The sequence below is a fragment of the Carlito syrichta genome, unplaced genomic scaffold (assembly GCF_000164805.1).
Source record: "Carlito syrichta isolate Samal-C Ts95f unplaced genomic scaffold, Tarsius_syrichta-2.0.1 Scaffold305631, whole genome shotgun sequence".
Classification (NCBI taxonomy): domain Eukaryota; kingdom Metazoa; phylum Chordata; class Mammalia; order Primates; family Tarsiidae; genus Carlito; species Carlito syrichta.
In genome coordinates, this window is record NW_007249727.1 from 229,066 (window position 1) to 242,575 (window position 13,510).

A 13,510-nucleotide genomic window follows, 5' to 3' on the forward strand; every position below is an offset into this window, starting at 1 on the left:
GATCACTCAGTATTATAGACTCTAAGTCCATCCAAGTTGCTGTGAAGTTCATAATTTTGTCCTTCTTTATGGCTGTGTAATATTCCATCATGTATACACACCACATTTTTTTTTTATCCAGTCTTCTTCCAATGGGCAGTACTGTTGGTTCCATGTTTTTGCTGTTGTGAATAATGCTGCAGTAAACATGCGTGTGCAGGTATCTTTTTCATAGAGTGATTTGAGTTCCTCCATGTATATTCCCAATAGGGGGATTGTGGGGTCGTATAGGATGTCAATTTTTAGATCTTTTAGGAATTGCCAAACTGTTTTCCACAGAGGCTGTACTAGTTAACACTCCCACCAACAGTGTAGAAGTGTTGCCGGGCTCAGTGGCTCAGCCTGTAATCCTAGTACTTTGGGAGGCTGAGACGAGTGGATTGCCTGAGCCTGCAGGTTTGAGACCCGCTTAGGCAACTTGGCGAGACCTCATCTCTACAATAAATCAAAAATTAGTTGGACATGGTAGCACGCACCTGTAGTTCTGGCTACTTGGAAGGCTTAGGCAGATGGATTGCCGGAGTCCAGCAGGTCAAGACTGTGGTGGCCGGGAGCGTGCCACTGCACTCCAGTCTGAGCAACAGAGTGAGACTCCAAATCAAAAAAAAAAAAAAAAAAAAAGAAGTTTGCTGTTGTTGAAAAACAAATCAGAGAGACTGTGACACCGAGGCTGATAAGCAGGAAGTTGCATTACATTCCCTTTTTGCTGCATCCTCTCCAGCATCTGTTGCTTTTTGATGATGGCCATCCTAACTGGAGTTAGGTGGTATCTCAGTGTGGTTTTAATTTGCATTTCTTTGATGATGACTAGTGAGGGCTGAGCATATTTTCATGTATCACCCAAGTTCCTTTGCCTCCTCTCCACATTCAGCCTGGCGTTTGTATCCCCTAAGATGCCTCCACATTGAACGTGAACAACCGTCTTTCAGGGCAGCTGTAACTCTTTACATTTGGTGTGGAGGGACAGATGACTGGACTCAGTGATACTGATTTATGACTGTACAAGCATACTGGCTTTTTCATCATGAGGACAACTAGGAGGACAGTATCAGTCCCGCTTTTGTCAAATATATATTTTTATTAAAATAATGTGCTCGGCTGGGCTCAGTGGCTCAGCCTGTCATCCCTCGGCACTTTGGGAGGCCGAGGCGAGTGGATTGCCTAAGCCTGTGGGTTTGAGACCAGCTTGGGCAACTTGACGAGACCTCATCTCTACAATAAAAGACAAAAACTTAGCTGGGTGTGGTAGCAGTCCATGCCTGTAGTTCCAACTACTTGGAAGGCTGAGGCGGAAGGATTGCCAGAGCCCAGAAGGTCGACGCAGGGTTGGTCTTGAGTGTGCCACTGCACTCTAGCCTAGGTGACAGAGTGAGACTCCAACTCAAAACAATAACAAAAATAATAATAATGAGCTTGATCAGCTAGTCTCTAAGTGCTTGCTAATATTAGTGTAACTTTCATAATGCTGTGTAATTTTGAATCAGATTTAAACAAATATAGAGACAAGGAAAAAATCTATGATAAACTCTTCAGTTTATTTCTTTATTCTATAATTTGTCTATGGATGTTTTTATGTGCTATGGGGTCTGAGGTTAACTGAGAGAAAGAATCCCTACAACAGCCTTATTTGTAGAATTGCATTCATGTCTCCAATTTTCCTTCTTGAACTGGCTTTCCTATTTTCTGGGGTCATATATTTTGTTAGCCTACTCTTGTTCTTCTCTTATGAAGTGTTTTATTTTTATTTTTATTAATTTTTTTGTATTGGAGTTTTGCCTTGTCACTCAGGCTCAAGTGCAGTGACATGATCATGGCTTACTGCAGCCTCAACCTCCTCAACCCAGGCAGTCCTTCCACCTCAGCCTCCTCAGTAGCTGGAATTACAAGCATATACACCAGGCCAGGCTAATTTTCTTTTTTTGATTTTTTATAGAGATGAGTTCTCACTATATTGCCCAGGCTGGTCTTGAACTCTTGGGCTCAAGCAATCCTCTCACCTCAGTTTCCCAAAGTGCTGAGATTACAGATGTGAGCCTCCCTGCTCAGCTTATGAAGTGTTTAAAATAAATATACCAGTGTGTGAGAATGTTCACTGAAACATTTATTCTCTCCAAATGTTCAGATTTCTGTCACACTCTTCAAGTATGAAAGGACTGTCACTATTTTGAGCCCTTTAGTCATAAAATGTTTCTTGAAGAAAATCATGCAATGCACAGGCTAGCCAAACAAACAAACAAGTTAAAAAAAAAAGATCACACATACTGTTACCAGAGCTATCTCCTGTAAACCTGTTATATAAAAGTTTCTGCATGTTATATATAATGCTTTCAATTACATGTTTTTTTTAATGACAGTGCGTTCACAAGACAATGCTCTCTATAGTTTTCTTTTTCACACAGTAATAAATTTATATCTATTCTTATAAATCAGTACAACCACATCATCCATAAAAAACTACAGTAGCCAAACTACTGTACGGATATATAGTAGGTTGCATGGAGGTACTATAATTTATTTAAATAATCTCCTTTTTAGAGGCATTTAAAGGTTTGTTGTTACGTATTTTTCTATTATAGGCAATGTTATATAAATATCTTTATTTAGATTTATGTGACTTTCAAATTATTTTCACTATCATACATTTCTATTAGAAGTTTTTGAGGCAAAGACATCCGTATTTTCAAGGTAGACATTGCCAAATAACCCTTGTAAATGTGTACCAACTTACAGTCTCAAAGTCATTGATTTTTTCATTCAATAAATATTTATTGTGCACCTACCATATGCTAGACTAGTTACATGTGTGATTAGAGCAATCCTAAAACCCTGCTCTTGTATGAGAAAGAAAGCTCACTTCTACAAACAATAACATTTTTGATAGTCCAGACATGGTATCTAATTGCTTTATGAGGCAGTTCTTTGATGACTATTGAAGTTTAATATTTTCAGTTATGTTTTGGATTTTTGAAATTTTACTTTATATATAAAGTCAATATCAGATATATTGAGCATTGTCTGTGTAATAACTGAATTTCCACATTGTATCTTGCGGCTGCTTTTCCTTCTTCCTCCCGCAATGTCCCTCTTCATCATTCTGAGACTGGTGAGAATTTCTCTACGTGGGGTTTATTTCCCTGAACTATTTGCAGTCGACTCCAAAAAGACATTCACTTTCTCTGCTACATTATTAATTTGGTAATTATGTTTTTCACTTGAAAGCATTTTTCCTAGTTTCACAGAATTCATTTTTCATAGAAGTAATGCATTCCAAAATTATTTCAAGTCTGAGAATTATAGCTATTTTGACATTTTTTTCTATTTCTAAGAGCAACTCATTTGAAGGAGGACATTGTTTGCTCTCATTTTTCACAATTTTACCTAAATTATGAAACAAAGGAGCCCATACATCTGGAGCTTTATTTTCTTTTCCTTATGGATGCAGTCCTGCCTGCCACAGGATATGTTACCTGTTCCATCAGAGACTGCATGTGGCTGTCTTCTGATGGCTAGTTTCAGACTAAAGAGGAAAGAACACGCTTATGTTTTCTTAGTTTCTATTTTAGTAGAGTAATAGTTTAGTTAGTTATGAAGAAAAAGTAAGATGCTTCCAGAGAGCATCCACATTGGTGGAAAGTTTTCTTGCTTTTTGGAGATATTTATCCAGCATGTTTATAGTGACAGTCAAAAATTAGTGGATGAGAAGGATGCTAGTCCTCATTGTGTGGCCAACTGCTTTTTTTTTTTTTAGGAACTCACCACTAAAATACACCGCTTCTATGTACTGGATACCCTGGTTGTGTGCCCAAGTTTCTCCAAAGACAACTCCTCTTGTCTTGAACATGTATTAAACTTGCCCTTTTCACTCTCAAAAGTGTCCGGGCATAGGTGATAAATGATGTGGCCATTCCATCTGTACTGAATCTGATCACTGTGGTCTGAAGCTTGGCATAGGAATAATTCCCAAAGGGGCCATCTTTTAACCTCTCAAAGGCCTCCTGACTCCCTCTGTACACGAGCTGTCCGTGGTCACCCAGCAGCCATGCTTGCTGCTCCAAATGTGGGCACGTTCCTATTTTATAACATCTGCAAGCAGTCTTCTTGGGGAAATATATCGGATTTCCGCTTCAGTTCTTTACTTTTCCCTTGGAGTAAGTCCCTGCTGATAGGTATATAATTCAGACTAGCATGCAGCTTTCAAAAATCATTAGGTGCATTAGCTTTGTGTTGACCTGGACGGTACATACACATTTTCTCTTATTGGTGTTCTGATAATTCTCAATGCAGGCCCATGCTCCTAAAATTTTGGAGTTGAGAAAATGCAATTAAATTTCAAAACTGAATTCATTTAAAATTTCTTGCCAAATATAAATTTTCATAAAAACACAAACCCAAAGAAATATGCCAGAGAGATTCTCGTCCATCTGGATCCTTTTATGAATGACGTGAGCAGACAGCACCCTCATGACTCAGAGGGAATTTTATATTCCTTGAGCCAAGACAACCTGGGGCTTTGGCAACTCAATCTCCAGTGGTTTCCAGCTCAGATGCCTTGGAAGAGTGAGGACATGATACCCAGAGGGCTGTAAGGCTGCAGAGAAATACTTGTGTTGTGCCCAAAATTTCCCAAGCTGCCTTACCACACTGCCATTTATAGACTGCAAGGGGTAGAAGTCAGATGGAGCGTGTCTGTGCTGGTTTGGGATCTGGTCAGCCAGTTCATGACCCATGCTTCTGACTCATTTTTAATATAAATCAACTTGCTCTCTGCTGTTTTCAGAGGGCTCCAGAAATTCTTCCTCTCCACCAAGACCAGTGAGACAGAGGGGTGGCAGGGCCTCTGAGTTGGTTCAGGATGAAGACAGGCGGCACAGAGTAGCCCTAGAGAAAAATAGAAGTGGGTGTGACAGCTCTGAGATACCCAGAGTGTGAACACAGCCATGCCCACTGGTCTTGTCCACATCTGCAGGTGGTAAGACCTGATGGGCCTGCTGCAAAGCCTCGAGAAGCTCTCCATTGCTCCTGGGATGAGGTCCGCACCTCTAAAAGTATGGTCTCCAGGTCCTCAAGGTGCCTCTACAGCCTCGCCTGCCCCTCAGCTCTTCTCTGTACTTCAGAAGGATAAAATCGTACAGAAGGATAAAATCTGTTTATGGAAATGCAGAGACTGCCTTTCTCTCCTCAGTCCCCTGCCTCCGCATACACTGATGTTCCTAGCAAAATAAGAATGCTTTCAAAACCTGGCTCAGATGTCGCCTCTTCCAGGGCTTCTCAGCTACTGCTTTCTCATCTGTACATCTGTCATTGTTGCATGGATCTCACTTTGGTTTAACTGATCACTGGAGATTCTTGCCTTCCTTCCTACAGACAGATTTCCTTGAAGGTAAGGATAAAGTCTTCTTCATCCTGTACCTTTAGTTCCTGCCACTGTGTCTAGAAATGGCTACTTTCACTGACTACCTACTGAACTGAATTAATCAGAATAAAATGAACTGGGAAAAATCTTCCAGAAACCAAACGCAGCAGGCAGCAGGCCAACAAATGGACAATGGAAAGATAGCTCTCTATATGCTGAAAATATTTAGAGATTCCATGACCCCCGTCTTCCAGAAGGGACCATTTGGTCCTAACAAGAGGAGATACTCTTAAGTATGCCACTAAATTCACTCCATTGGGAAACCTGTGAGTCTTCCTTGAACATGGACTGGAACCTGGCCCGTTGCCTGTTATGTTTGTTTCCACCACCAAACCCTCTCTCCTTTTCTCCTGGTCCTCCAACCAGAAAAAAATCCCAGGAGGAGCAAGTGTAGGACTCTAAGCCCTGGTCACTATACCAGTTCTCTGACAGCCACCAGCTGGCTGGTAGATGTTTGTGGCCAGTCAGTGGTTGCTCCCCATCATCCCGTTCTCCTGTTTGCATGTGAGCAGAATGTAGGTGACTTTCTGTTTCAGTTAGCTAGAACTTCTGTAACAAAGTACCACAGCTTGGTGACTTAACAGAAATGTATCCTATCATTGTTCTGGAGGTCAGAAGTCTGAAATCAAGGTGTCAGCAGGGCCATGTTTCCTCTGGTGGCTCCAGGAGAGGAGTCTTCCTTGCAGCTCCAACTTCTGGTGGCTCCCAGGCATGCTTGGTAGGCCTTGGCTTGTGGCAGCAACACTCCAGTCTCAGTCTCCTGTCTTCATGTGTCCTTCCTATATGTCTTTGTGTTCAAATCTCCCTCTTCTTAGAAAGACACCAGTCATATTAGGTATGGGGCCCACTCTAGTCCTGTATGAACTCATAATTATATCTGCAAAGACTATTTCCATGTAAGGTCACATTTTGAGGTTCTGGGTGAACTGGATTTTTGGAGGGGAAGGTATTCAACCCACGACACTTTTCCACCACATCTTCCTTTTCAAATGCCACAGAATTTGATCAAATCCTTGGCTACTTATTTAAAGGAAAATCACTTGATAGTCTGTAAAAATCATGTCCTTTTGCTATGTGCAGGAGGATACCAGAAATTAAAATAAATTGGAAGACTAATAGCGATTGTCGATATATATTCATTGACTTTCTGTCATCTTAAAAACATCCACCATGTTTTGCAAAATGGAAGCTGAGTTGTGGCGAATGTACACATGATAATTGTATTCCAGTGATGTTGACTAGTTACCTCTCAACATTCATGGTGAAGTCTTCAGTTATTTACATTCCTCCCCCTATGTGTGTATAACTTCCTTCTGTGTATGTGGCACCTCTCTCTATCATGAGGTAATCATGCTTGCTTCATTTTGTTTTGATAATTCAATGAGATGATGAATGGAAAGCAATTGAGCAATTTTCTGGAGTGAGTTAATGAAAGTTGTTGTTCTTATTCTTAGCATATGCTAGAGTGGACCTAATATTTCATCTGTGTGTCTGAATGCAATGGGGAGAGCATATCGCAATCACCAAAAAAACTCTCAATAAACCTTATTCTGGCAGAATCATTTACAAAGTGCTGACTGCCTTTCAGATCTTGTCTCCTCACTGCTCTTCCCTTGTCTTCGAGGTCTGCTTTCATACTGGGCTTTGTCCAAGTAATGGAACATCCAAACTCTGCCCTAACTTTGCAAATCCAATTCATAACCCAAGAACATTCTTTCTTTCAGTCATAACACGACTTGCTGCTTGCTCAGTTTAGCTCGCCCATGATCCTTTGCAGTCCAATGGGGAAAAAAATAAGTGGTAAATAAGGTAGCTGAGACTACTTTTTTTGACTTAATTATATATACTTTGTATGGGGACAAAGTCAGCACTGAGTAGGCATTCTTTAAATATTTGCTCATGAATGAATTTATCCTTCACTGTCTACCCACCCTGAATTTTAAATGAACTTCATGGCCCCTGTCCTGGGTGGACTGTCTTTCAGTCCGACCTACCTGAGATTAAATACTTAGTGAATTGTTGATTGTGTGGAATCTGTCTTACCTCTTAGTGTGTTGACACAAACAAACAAACACAAACTAGAATAGCTGATGACAGCATTCTCATTGTGAAGACACTAAGTTCATGAATTACTCAATCTAGCAGGAGCAGTACTGGTTATACATGTGTTACTCAACCTACCAGAAGCAGGACTGAGAATACAGTTCTGACCTTCTGGCTCAAATTCTCATTCCACAAACATATTTGAAGATATGTCTTACCCTCACAAAATTTACAGTCAAGTAGAAAGAATAACTCTAAACACAGCTGGAGCAAGTCTTACAAATGCTACAAAATAGGTAGACACTTGTTGAAGGAGTTGTACCTAGGATGAACATTTGAGGAGTGTCAAGGAAGGTTTTTTAAGGCTATAGACTCTGAAGTGAATCTTCAGAGATACATAGGCATTTTCCAGGAATGTAGGAAAGTATCTTCTCTCCTTTTCTCTCTGGTGGAAGAAATGTGATAAATGTGAAAAGTAATGAAGGTAATCCAGCAGAAGTCTTGATGTTTTCTGGCAGATGCTCAAAGGCATTCTAAGTAGAAAAGACTTTGTCTTTCAAGCAGAATGAAGCTAGGCAGTAAGAAGTTTTAAAATCTGGAGAGTGATATAATTGGGATTATTCTTGTAGCTTCCAGGCATGAGGTCCGATTTGGAGTAGTCCATCTGATTCTCTTTCCCTCTTAGATAACGATTTCTGTCTAAATTGTGTAAGATTTCTTCTTTATTTTTGGAGTGGGAATTTTTTTCCCCATCGTCATCATCAATCCTGCAGACTTAGAGGTATTTTTTCAACTCATGGAAGTTTTCTTCTGTTATTGATCTAATTGTTTTCTCAGATTCATTTTCCTTTACCCCTTCTAGAACTTTCATCACATCTCATGTTAGGGTCTCTCAAATTCATCTTTCAAGTTTTTATCTTTCTGTAGGGATTTCTTTTTCTTTTGTTTTTTTTTTCTTTCTGTTTGGATATTTCTCCTATATTACTGTCTGTATCTACACAGTGATCACCCATCTTACTCAATTCTTATCTTAAATATTATCTTTGGGAAGCTATTTTTCTTGGTTTCAGAAAGTCCAGTGAAAGCATGTGAGTATCAGTTCAGTTCCTCAACTTTCTTTTTTTTTCCTTTTTGTTTACGGGGTGTATTCCTCCAGGGAATTTATTTTTAGCAAGTATCTGCATTACTTTGAGTTTTTCTCTGGTTATTAGGCCTGGACCCTATGGTTGTTATTGCTGTTTTGTCAGGTCAGATAAGGATGCTGCCTATCAGTTGGAGGCAGTTCTGATAGAGATGCAGCCAAAATGCATGCATTATTCCTCTGAAGGGTAGCGGGGTGGGGGTAGGGTTGCCAACAACCCTTTCTCTGTTTCTCCCAGGGAGATGGGGGAAACTTCCTACTTCCTACATGCTCCCTGATTTAGGAACAGGAATGCATCAGCCCCTCCAACTAAACTTTGTATTGACTACTTGGGCACCGTAAGACTAGTGTAGGCTGAAGTCTCTGGAGATTTGCAAGCCTTTGAGGGTGGCACATCCTTTCTGCCTTCTGGTCATGGCCACTGGATGCTCTGCTTCTGGTCTTCAAACTGCATTCACGTTGCCTAACCTAACAGGAAGATGGCCTTGAACTCTCACAGAGGTTTATCTACACCAGAATCTGGTTAGATCAGGAGCGGTAAAGGGACTGGAGCTGGATGTGCTGAGAAGGAAGGAGAGAGAGTGCTAATTGCCGGCTTCCCAGAATAGCCCCAGTGTTTGTCAAGATGGATTTCATCGTCATCGGAATCAGAATCACCAGGGCTCTTGTTAACCAGGAAGAGCCTTTACAATGGTGCTTAGGAGTATATACTTGTTCAATCAAGCTTCTTGGGTCACTCCAGTGACTTTATTTGAGAAACAGTGATTTTTAAAAGGGAAAGTGACCCCATTTATGAACTGCCACTCAATCACAATTAAGCAGTAATTTTCAGTTTTTGGAGTGGTAATGAAAGATGTGAAATGCTTCTAACATTGATATTTACCTTAAAATATAGCCAAGAGTTTAAAGGCAACCAAAGAGGGATAGTTTGGGACAAAATATTTCTATATTTCTGTTTTATAGCAACCGAGATACTTTAAAATAAGTTTTTTTTTTGAACCAGTTACCTCAAGTCCTAAGATAAAAAAGTAATAAAAAATAAGTCATAACTTTTAAGCTTGTTCTTAGTAATTATTGCAAGTAAACTACTTTATGGTTCAATTTTTTTTCTAGAAAGATATTTTAAACTTTCATATTTGTTCTTTGATTAATGGGTCATTGGAGAGTAGTCCGGAGTATTTCCAAAGATGCCACAAATAACTGTTTTCTTTTTTATAGGCCACATTTCAGCAGAAAGTATGTCCCTTTCCTTGTAAAAGTGCTTTCTCATTTGTTAGAAACTTGAAGGCTGTTTATACAGAGGTCACACTGACTACTTATGAGACACAAATTTGTTGTGATTTTCAGCATGTTCCATTATTGTATATTGTTGGCCATAGCTGTAGGGGATTATATTAGGCCCATTGTAAACCACCTGAATATTTTTAAGTCTTTATTGTATTTCACATAGTGGGGAAAATAGTGTTTTCCTATCAAAAATTATTCCTTTCTGGGTTTGGATGATACAGAGATGTTTGCATTCTAAATTTATACATAGTTACTGCTCTGAAAACAGGGTTGTCCTCAGCAGAAATTCAGCACCGATTTTGTGTAGTGAACTTCAGTTTCTTTTCCATCAAAGTTTGTTCTTGTTTGAATGGTAAGAGCTCAGAGAAGGCTAGATTTAGAGAAGTAAAATAATTGGATAGGCATGAAGAATTTGGTCAAGGGTTTTAGTACATCAGTAACATTTCACAGTGCGTTCAAAAAATTTCGAGAAGCTACTGAGTTCCAACTACTGTCCTAAGCATTGGACCCTTTTTCTCAAGGATTATTTTGTTTCGGTAATGAGACGAGGAGACACCTACAGTTAAAATCCCCTGAAAAATGCATGTCTAGGCCATTAGTCAGGACGAGTAGAGAAGAGGTAGGGAGGGCTCATCATGGACTCAGTGTTCTAGTTGAGGCTTTCAAGCTGGAGAGAGTTTCCAATCAAGTGCCCAAGAAGTTGGAGAGAGTGATTCCGAGGGATCAGCATCCTCATAGGCAGGGCTGCTCAGAGTGGCTCTGCTGGACTTGGCTCCGCTGGGCTGGACCAGGCTAGGTGCCGCACCCAAGAACAGGGCCAAAGGACAACAGAGCCAAAGATGTCAAGGCTGAAGACTGTGGACGAATTTAAATATGATTTCAAGACACACATGTAACAAGGAGCCATTGGTAAATTTGGAACATAAAAAAATGTAAGATTGGTATGTTAGAGAACTCACTGAGCTGGGAACTAGGGAAACAGGGAATCTGTAAAGTTCCCATCTTTGGGTGACATCACACTGTACAAATGTGGTTGTTTCTTCTGATTCTGAACATATACTTGCTCTGCAGGATGCGGGGGATGCATCAAACCTAACCAATCCAGACCTCCCTGTATTTGAGTGAGGATAGCAATTCAGAAAGATATTTGAGAGTAAGCTTTTCATTGCCTGTGAACAAAAAGTTAATTAGAAAATCAGGGGTTGAGGATCACTTTAAGGTTGCTTGTTTTTTTGCATTTCCTTTTTTTGACTTTTTAAATTATTATGTAATGATTGAACATTTTATAGGGTACATGTGATATTTTAATACGTGCGTACAATATGTAACAATCAAATCAGGTTATCTAGGATACCCATCACCTCAAACATTTATTGTTTCTTTATTTGGGGAACATTTCCAATCTTCTCTTGTAGCTGTTTTGACATGTAGAATGAATTCTTGTTAACTATCATCACTCTCCTGTGCTCTAGAACACTAGAACTTATTTCTCCTGCCGTATGTTTGTACCCATTAACCAATCTCTCTTCATTCCTCCCTCCCTCTCAGTCTCTGATAATGCTTACATTTCTTAAAGGAGGCTAATGTTTCAATTTCTTTAAAAGGAACCACTTTTGTACATCTGTTAATTTATGTAGGAATTCTTTCCAAAAAGAATCAAGGGCACTGTGTACGTGTAAGTAATCTGTAATTCTAATTATGCGTCATTCTTCTATGTTTTTGACTAGTATTCCTGAGGATGTCTATCTGAAAAGTATTTTGTAAATAAGACAGTGTGAGCCGGGCTTGGTGGCTCGGCCTGTAATCACACGCCTTAGGAGGCTGAGGTGAGTGGATTGCCTGAGCCTGTGGGTTCGAGACCCACCTGGGCAACTTGGTGAGACCTCATCTCTACAATAAATAAAAAATTAGCCAGGTGTGGTAGTGTGTGCCTGTAATTCTGGCTTCTTGGAAGGCTGAGGTGGAAGGATCGCTGGAGCCCAGCAGGTTGAGGCTACAGTGGCCCAGAGTGGCCACTGCACTCCAGTCTGGGCGACAGAGTGAGACTCCAACTCAAAAAAAAAAAAAAAAAAGAGAGTGTGAGTTCTGGAAAGTAATACGTCTATATTCTTTCCCAAATACCATAATTTAGGATTTTAGTTAATTCAAATGAGCCTCCACTCCCATTCAGTTCAATTTAAAGAGGACTATTTTATATTCTTCTACATTTTCTCAATTCAAGGTGATTTTTACAATTGAGGTACAAAATATAATCTAGAGTTTGTTTCTACACTGCACCCAGAGCTCCATGAATAGCGTATCTTATTGCTAATGGCGTCTTCAGTAAGGAAATTTAATATTGGTGGCCTTGATTTTCAGTAACACTACTTGAACTATTAATCACCTTGTGAGACTTATGTTAGTGAAATAAATACTATATTTTAATGTGTACTTAAAGCCCACATAGGATTCTGTGTTGAGGACCTCTTACTAAGAAAGTGTAATTCAATATAGCTCACATAGAAACCAAAAAATATAAGTATAAGAAGGTGTTTCATTGCAGGACCCTATAATAGAACAATTCAGACCAAGCCAGAGTTCCAACATTAAGAGCATAGTTTTACAGATTTTAATATGATAACATGATATAATATTATGCAACCTTTAAACTTTGTTTTTTTTAAAAACCATGCAACTATATGACAAGTGGTTATACTATTAAGTGAAAAGATGAGATTAATAATATACTGTGAGTGTGAGTATATAAAAATGCATGTCTGTGATGGCAAAACTATGCTTTTACTACATAGAGAATGCATTTTATTGCTCATTTGGCTTTATCATCAACACAGTGGAAAATGAGCTTTATCTGAGTTACTAGGAATCATTTGCTTGGGTCAGCCTGACTCAGGTGCAGTGTAAGGTCAGAATCCGGTCCTCTGTTCTCCACTGGGAGCTACTAATAATTCCATTTTGCTTTCTTTGTGTCCTGATGAACAGCGGGGGTGACATGGACCTCACCCATGTGCTTCTACGGAAGTTTAGAGAGCAAGACCTGCCCCGTGTGGATGCAAACCTTGACCTGTAAGTATCAGATGCCCTCTGCAAAAATGAAGACTCCCAACCATTGTTAACATTAGCCTGAGAGGATCATTTCCCTCCATGATCCGTTACTTCATGTTGCAAATTTACGTTACGTGAAACGACATTAGCTTAATGGGCAGGTTATTACCAAACAAGCCTAATGGATATTGCCATATAAAATGACCTGAAATAAGCTACAAATTGCCCCTCTCCTGCCTTCATATAGATACATGCTTTATATTATTGTTAATAAATCAATTCATAATTAATGGCATTCAATTTGCTTAATAAAACCCAAAACTGGCTGGGCTCGGTGGCTCAGCCTGTCATCCCAGCACTTTTTGGAGGCTGAGGCGAGTGGATTGCCTGAGTCCACAGGTTGGAGACCAGCCTGGGCAACTTGGCGAGATCTCATCTCTGCAATAAATAAAAAATTAGCCAGGCGTGGTAGCCTGCACCTGTAGTTCCCTGGAAGGCTGAGGTCTCGAACCCACGGGCTCAGGCAATCCACTCACCTCAGCCTC

At 39.9% G+C, this 13,510-nt stretch overlaps 1 protein-coding gene across 1 annotated transcript in view; it reads left to right on the plus strand.

Annotated features, from left to right (window-relative positions):
- The window catches only part of LOC103264212 (ATP-binding cassette sub-family A member 13-like), a 254,311-nt gene that overhangs the window by 71,427 nt on the left and 169,374 nt on the right, over positions 1–13,510 (plus strand). The window contains exon 9 of the mRNA XM_021714356.1: positions 12,903–12,986. Coding sequence (XP_021570031.1) covers positions 12,903–12,986 — 84 coding nt within the window. The remainder of the gene's footprint in view (positions 1–12,902; positions 12,987–13,510) is intronic.